Below are 8370 nucleotides of genomic sequence, written 5' to 3'. Positions count from 1 at the left end.
CTAAGCCTTAGTAGCCAAACAATTCTTGGTCACCAAAAGGAGCCAATGGGAAAGCATTAATGGCATCTTTTCTAGTTGAACTGTGTGTTATTTTCTGCCCCTTATCCATTTCTGCCTCCTAAAAGGAGCAACAGTTTTCTTCCTGGCTCTACTTTAAGGACCAGAAAAAAAGAAAGAACTGTGGCCAAGGAGTTTCAAGTACATATCCAGAAGATGGATATTCTGGCAGCCAGAAAAGTTACAGAAGCCATGTGGGCAGGCCCAGGCAGGCAAGTTGCAAAAAGTGTGGGAGATGTGCCGAAACAGAAATGCCAAAGAACCAGCACTACAAAAGTTATCAGGAATGCAGACAACAGACTCTGTCAATCACATGCACCTAAAAGGTGTGGCAAGTGGCATGCAAGAGGGACCGAAACAGAACAGCCCCAGTTGACCAATCCAGCAATTGTTTCCAGACACCAAAGCAAAACAATGGTCAATGTACCAACTGGTATCAACTGCAGTGACTTTCCAGCAAATATGAACATTGGGCAACATCAATAGAGGAGACCTTCACATATTGGGTTGTATCAATAATGGCAACCATCTGATATCAGGATTCCTTGCAGAGGTTAGCAAGACAGCATAGGAGTGGCAAGGATATGAGTTGGATCCTCCCTCTTCTTCTTACCAGAATGGCAATACTAGAATTGCTGAATATCAGGATGGTGAGAGCCCTTTGGAGTGTAGAAACAATCCAGCTTGATGGCTTTCATCAAATAAGTTCCTGTTGGGCACATCTACTCACACAAGACATGGGAAATTTCGCCTTCATCCTTCTCCACAAGTAAGGCAGTTTCAATAGTAGTACGTAGTATAACCACTTAACAGGGAACAACAGCTGTTCCAGAGCATACAGGAAGAAAGGCAAGGAGGTCATATGCAGAAGCTCAAGTGGATCCGGTCCTTTTGCTACCTGTGCCTACCTGCAATCCTTTTCATCCTCGGCCTTTGTATTCAATGAGGAAACAAAGGAAGGAGTCACAAGAGGCATCAGAAGCCTAATTTTCATGACGCTTACACCAAGAGGAAAATCCATTTACAGATGATGATCACACAACCGGCACCTTCACATCAGTCACTGTGCTAGTGCTGGAATATTTGGAAGGAATCTTGGAGATTATTGAGCCCAAAGTCCTTCCCTGTGTAGGAATCCACTACTACAGCATGCCCAAGAAAGATCATCCATCCGTTATTCAAAGCTTCCAATGAAACAGCCTACCACCTTCCAGAAATTCTATTCCATCATCCATTAAGAAAACCTTGCATCCATACAAAATCTGATTTCTTGTCCTTCAAACATGTTTTAGTTTGTTAATGTGCATTCTGAATTTCAGTGTTCTAAACTGCTCACTATTTTAAGCAGGGAGTAATACAAATTGAAAGGAACAATGGCTTCTCTTGATCTTTATATTACACTTCATGCAGGCTTGGATTTAATTTCCCTTTCAGGAAACTACATCATTCCATTGGCTCATGTTCAGCTTGTGATCCGATCCACCAGGACACCAAGATCCCTTGCGGCATATTATAAACGCTGCCTGGTATGGTTTCTGCCAATCCATTCCGTTCTTGTCTTTTGATTTTTTTTTCTTCAAACACAAGATTTTTTGTTCGCCCCTGTTGAAATTCATCTTGCTAGATTCTACCTATTGTTCCAGCTTGTCAAAGTCCTTTTGAATCTTGAGTTTCCTCTGAGGGGTTTGGTATCTATATTTTTGTGTCATCTGCAAATGTGACTATACTTTTTAACCCTTCATCCAAATAATTTATAAATATGTATTAAATCAGCTGATAGGTTTGGTACAGAGCTGGCCACAGCCATAATAGAAGTAGGAACTGCAAAGTGGTACGGCAAGCTGCAATTGTATTTTCTTATCTAAAATCTCAGATTTGGATTGTCAGCCAACTAGATGGATTGGGGGAGTCATATATTCAGCTGGAGCTTCGTGATTTCCATAGAAATTTGCAAGCAGGCAAATCTGCCTTTTATTGTAAGATTTCTAAGAAAGTTTTGTGCCTTGGAGTCTGCTATAGATGCATCATTAATCTCTACTGACCCCACTCTAGGGATGCTATTGCAGAACATTCCTTTCCTGACAATTCCATCTTTGGTGATTGTAAACAGTAGTAGAACTTACCATGATGTACCATTCTGATCATTGAATGATAGACCTATTAGTCTCATCCTATTCATCGATGCTAACATTAAAAATCCACATTATTCAATCTTTCTGTTTTATTATTTTTATATATTGTTCTTCCATTTTTCTGATGTTTTGCTTTAATTTTTATAAATTAAATTTAAACAAGTAATCCTCATTGAGCAACTGCCTCATTTAGCAACTATTCAGTTATAGCAGTGATGAAAAAGTAATTTTGCTATCAGTCCTCATGTTTACAACTTTTGCAGGTCTGCAAAGCAAGGAAAGCTGAATAAGATCATGGGCACAAATGCAGTTTCACTTCGCTCCCACTTCATTTAAGATTCCAATCCCAATTGTGATCGCTAAACGAGGACTATCTTGTCCTAACCTAACTCAGTATTCATGAATATGAGGAGTTTCCTTCTTAGAAGGATTTTTAATACCTGTCTTCCAGCTAGAGAAATAAATAATGCCTTTTTGTCAGATCCACCCTTTAGTGATTCCAATGGTACTTCCTGTAAGTAACTATTGTTTTTGCAGTTTAATTTGATTTAAATTAGTTGCATGGAGTAAATTAGTTCCATATGCAAATTAGAGGATGTTGTACATACAGCTGGAACTTACTTTGATTTCTTTTTGAAATAGCTCTTAATTCCCAATACTCAATTCATTTATTTCTTTGGATATGGGAGATATTGCAAAGAAATCATAATTAAGCCTGAATTCTAAATCAAACTTGCATAAGATTACATCTGACAGCAACCTAATATATTAAGATGCAAAATATATTGTTCATTCTAATGTTGTTGTTTCTGAAATGTTGTTTCTGAAATTTGTTTAGGTAGGGATATTTAATAAGTTAAACTTAGCATTTTATACTATTAAAATATATTACTGATAATTTATAATTTACATATTATAAAATATCATTTATCTTATGACTGGGAACTAGCACAGAATAGTATTTTGGCCCAGATTTATTGTAGTTAGCAACTTTTTAAGAGTAAAATACATTTAAAATGTGTTTTTTAACCACTTTATATGTTTAGCTGGTATGACCCAAGCTGAAATTTTGCTCTACTTTTTCATAATTTTTCATCACAGCAAAGAAACTTTTGAAAAAATATTACTTTCCAAATCAAGACAGCCAAATATAAGATATGAGATAAAATAAGACTGGTGGACCTTTTACAACAGAATGGATCTGGAAATATGGGCAATTAGTGAAAACCGTCTTTTCCCTGCAGCCAAATTTCAATTCAATTACACAAAGAAAAAGGGTGGCGATGTACCTAGAATGGCAAGTCTAGATACAATTAATTCCACATCTTATAAGAAGATACTTTATAACAAGTAGATGCACTCATCAATTCAGTTTGGTAAACTGGGTAGTGATCTTTTATTACATCTAACAAGACATCTTCACAACACTAACAGTGGACAATTTTAACTGGAAAGAGCTGAACTCTGGGCTGTTTCACTTTGTAAAGCTTATGTATGCTGAACAGTCCTTCCCCAATATGAAGCCTGATTCTTATAGAGAAGTTCTGCTCTTCTGACATCAATAAAGTAGATGTGAAAGATGTCTGGAGGAGAGAATGTGATTCAGCACAATGCAACATAAAATCAAAGTCTACAAAAAGCCCTTTGTTCTAAGGAGAGAAGACAATAAAATAGTACTCAGACATTTATTTCAGGTATGTAGTTTACACACTCCATTGAGCAAACAAAAAATAGCAAATATACAAATATCATAACAAGCATTACCAAATAATGTATCTGACACTAGTGTTATAAGCTGATTAAAGAAAATAATCAAGGAAGCCAGAGAAGATGGCTGTGGCCCATAACAACCCTTCTTCTCATAAATTTTCAGTAGCACCATAATGGCAATACTTACAAAAAAAAATGCCTCATTCACACATACACACACAAAACCAAATTACTGAAGGCTTCTGTGCCAAAATCCAAAATCTTTTTCTCTCTCTCTTGTAGGAGGGGAAGAGAGCATACATCATTATGACTTGTGTGGCAAACATTTAACAGTGCAGGCGCTTAAGTGAGCTTCAACTCGTGTTCAGCTGAACCATAAGCAGGTCATGTGGCACACCCCTCGCTGCAAGCCAGCCATTTTTAGAGCCCATTTTCAAAGATGTGCAAGCTCTGCACTGTGCTTTTTTTTTCTGTGCATGTGATTTGCAAAATGATGTCAGAAAAGTTATCTGCTAAAAGCCTGAGTGAATCTTTGGTAGGCTAATACTTCAGTATTATGAATCCTATTAATCTACCACAGTTAGTTGATTCGCTGCAGTTTTCCTCCAGATTCCAAGAAGGTGGCAACTGACAACATTCTGGAAAACTTAACAGTGAAATCATCAGACCAGGCACTTATAAACCCAGTCTTTTTCAAAGGCACCAAGAATTAAACAGCGTAACTGAGGTCCCCTGGTAAAGATGACTATATCAGGTTCTCTACCATGGTAACAAATTAATTGCTCTTACATTGTACAAAAACTTTATACACCTTATATCGTAAACCTTCTATTTTGCTGTCAATTGCAAATATAATTAAATTACCCCCACTTTCTGATAAGGAGACGTCACTTTGCTACCTATTGTATATCAAGTACCAATTTCTTTTTAATTTAAAGTTATGCTATATGTCATAACCTTGCTTAAAGAATGTGTTTCAACATTACTTAACATAATGACATTCTTCTCCACACAAAATTATCAGAATGTATTTTTTGGTATGGTTACAGCAACAACATCTTGACCAGAGATTGGTTTTTGTGCTGTATACCTGAAATCCATACTGAGGTTTTATATGAAGCCTACAAGTGGCCAATTTTCCCCATTCAAGTTCGTCAAATACAGACTTTCAGCAAAGTTATGGCAAAAATACAAAACATCAATATAATGTTTTATTGTAATGCACTTGTTATAATCTTCATGTCACTTCACAAAGTGCCACGCAAGCCTTAATAGAGACATATATCCAAATGTAAGTTGCACTGAAGCCTTGCTTCTTAAAGTGGCCTGGCAAGGCTCTTTAGTGGTAAATACATTTCTGCAGCACATAACAGGTTTAAATCTCAGTCTGAACTGAAGTACTTAACTCCATAACCTGGGGTGAATGGTTGTTGTTTCTTTCTTTCAGTGTTTCACTGTTATTCACCCCTGCACTATTGGAAGTCCCCTTGCAGGTGCATTCTTCAGCAATATAACTCAGCTGGGGAACCTCTGAGTATGGAGCAATGGGTGTAAACAGCAAACTGCTCCCCTGGTGAGGAGAGTTTTCTAGGTGGTCATTTTCAACCTCTGGCAGAATGCTCACGGTATTAAAGCGGGTGTGATAATCGCTGGAACCATGGCTGCACGAGGTTTTCATACTCTCCAGATCAGAACAACTAAACTCAGAAAAATGACTTGAGTGAGAGTCAGCTACAGATGGGACACTATCACTGAGAGAGGGAGAGTCAAATTCACTGGAGTTGTTGCTTTGCTGCTCCAACAACTGAGCATCCATGTCCTCTCTGGTTTCATTTATCTTCACGCTATTCTTTTTTCTGAGTTTACCTTTGCATTTTTTCCCTGCTGATGATTCTTTGGACCACTTGGGAACACTTGATTTGTTATCAGACAAGCAGGCGGAAGAGCTACAAGCATTACCGCGGCCTGCAGCACAACCATCATCCACGCTGCTGCTCCCAGACAACACAGACTTAAAACGTCCGAAACTAAGTTACAGATGAACATGGAGGTACGACGATGGTAGAGATTCATTCTTTTTTCCTATTGTCAAGACAAAATTCCATCTTGTACAGGTTTGAGTAGAGTCAATTTAAGTCAATATTTGTCGTAAAATTTTGTATATACGTTGTTAATCAAGTTTCAAACTTTTTTCTACAGGTATCTTGCTAAGAGGATGATTCATCAATACTACTTTTAATACTTCTTTTTCAGAAAGTAATCTGCAATGATATGTGGATTCTATATTATAGATCTGACCAGATTTCAAGGCAAAGTTTGACTTTCAAATCATGTTTTGACTTCAGAAGTTGACAGAGTTGAAATTTCATACAATATGATCTGAGATGCCTAAACTTCTGCATGCTATTAGACAAAATGCCTTCCTAGATATATACATGACAGAAGCTCATGAATTAAATTAAATTAAAAAACAAAATATACTCTGCACTTGACATAGTTATTTATTGCTCTTACTAATATCTATGTAGTCACTTAAGAGTCACATCAATTTGACAGCAAATAATCAATTATAATCATACCAGAAATTTCTTACACAGCATATAAATACTGATTTTACCAACGTAGTTCAAACTTACCTGTCCAACGGGACATATGAATTTATAATGGACCCAGCCATTGCTTTGGTGCTGGCATTGTCACTCACTGTTCCTAAACTAACAGTGCCAGATTCGCCACTCAAACTGCATCTTTCCTTCTGCACATCTGCTTGGACTTCCAACCTTGGTGAAAATTCAGTATTAGCTCAATAACTAACTTGCATTTTTCATATCATATTGAAATCTTTTAAATGTTTACCAGCCACCCAGTGAAGAAAATAATTCTCACAGCAAATTAAGTGAAATACCCCTTAAAAAATTATAGTAGTAAACCCTAAAAAAATTACATATGAGAAATAGCCAGGATTAAATTATTTCCTTCTAAATAGTATAAGCAGTTAACTTCTAGTGTAGTAGCATATCACAAGTTTTTCGATTTACAACAATCCCATTTTCATGCAAGAATGTTTTACCCTAAACCACAATCCAATACTAAATATAAAAGCCAAGTATGCTAGAATTTCTAACCCTCCACACCGATTGCCATCATTGGAATTGGAGTTCTCCTTTAATCCAACTAAATTTAATCACGGTTTTCAGAATGTACCCACAAATGTTCAAGAGACAGATATTAGAATTTACAACAGTTGGCTACAATATATACTTATTATTCCATTGTTAATTACAGCTTATGTACCAAATAGTCAATTAGAGTTTCATACTTGGAATGCATTATCTTACCGGTTGTAGCAGTTGACCATTGCACTTCCTGACAGACTTCCTGTTATGCTAGCTCCAGCCAAGGCCATGGTGCTGGCTGTTTCACTCAGATTGTCTCGAATGGCTCCTATTCTGTCCATATGGCTACCACTTGCACTTAGGCTTCCAGTCAATCCAACACTTTCTTCCCCTATACTAGGATTGTGACGTGCCTCTGCTACTGATGTAGTGTCTAAAATGGAAAAGAAGGGGTATTTCAAGTCACTAAGGATATATCATTTACTAAAGTTTCACATTATAGAAAGCTTTGCTTTTATGGAAGCTACAGTAATAAAAACTGTAGTTTTTCAATTCTTGAAGAATTGATGGGATGTTGGTTTTTAGATTGGTACAATTATGATAGTAAGAAAAAATGCTGTCATCTTTTGACTGTAGGCCTAGGCTAATTTCCCAAATAGAATCGGATTTTCTCTTGAACAAGAAGAATGCCAACTACAACATAATGATTTCTAATTTTCTAATGCGATTGTTATTCCAGAATGGTACTGGGAAATAATAAAGTTGTTCTCTAAAACTAGATTACAATTTGGGTCAATTCTATTTTCTGTCAGGAAAGTAACATTTCACTAGTAATATTGAATCAATGGCATTAGAACATTAAGAGAAGAAATAGTATCTAGAAAATGATTTTATCTATTAACTTCCCTGATAAATTAATACCGGGAAAGCTTAAGATACCATCAATAAAGGAAGGTATCTTTTAAGGCTGCTACTAACTGATTTTTTTCTGGGAAGTGTAGGATTATGCAAATCACTATAAAACACAGCACATACTGCAAATAAAAAAAAATCTCTGGATACTGACTATATGTGAATAATAGTGAATATATTTTTCGAATATGCACATTTACATTCAAATATATTTTGAGCTGTGTATACATACATACATACATACATACATACATACATACATACATACATACATACATACATACATACATATGAAACAACTTGGCTATTTGTGAATTATGCTCTGTAGAAGCCTGAAACTGGCTAATCCTAGGGCAGCAACTATCAAAAACAGAAATATGCAAAATATTTCAAATTTGAAACTCCTCATTTCAAGGTGTGCTCTTTTTTTGGTAGGATAACAA

The 8370-nt window shown here is 36.3% G+C and overlaps 1 protein-coding gene across 1 annotated transcript in view; it reads right to left on the bottom strand.

Moving 5' to 3' along the window:
• Positions 1-3859: 3859 nt before the first annotated feature.
• The window catches only part of RNF19A (ring finger protein 19A, RBR E3 ubiquitin protein ligase), a 15170-nt gene continuing 10659 nt past the window's right edge, over positions 3860-8370 (bottom strand). The window contains 3 exon segments of the mRNA XM_029283653.1: positions 3860-6004; positions 6536-6679; positions 7238-7448. Of these exon segments, the coding sequence (XP_029139486.1) occupies positions 5275-6004; positions 6536-6679; positions 7238-7448 (1085 nt within the window). The 3' untranslated portion in view covers positions 3860-5274.

Source organism: Protobothrops mucrosquamatus, unplaced genomic scaffold, assembly GCF_001527695.2.
Source record: "Protobothrops mucrosquamatus isolate PMUCROS unplaced genomic scaffold, P.Mucros_1.0 scaffold_69, whole genome shotgun sequence".
NCBI lineage: Eukaryota > Metazoa > Chordata > Lepidosauria > Squamata > Viperidae > Protobothrops > Protobothrops mucrosquamatus.
The sequence above is the reverse complement of the archived record's forward strand: the minus strand, read 5'-3'. Positions and strand labels throughout refer to the sequence as shown.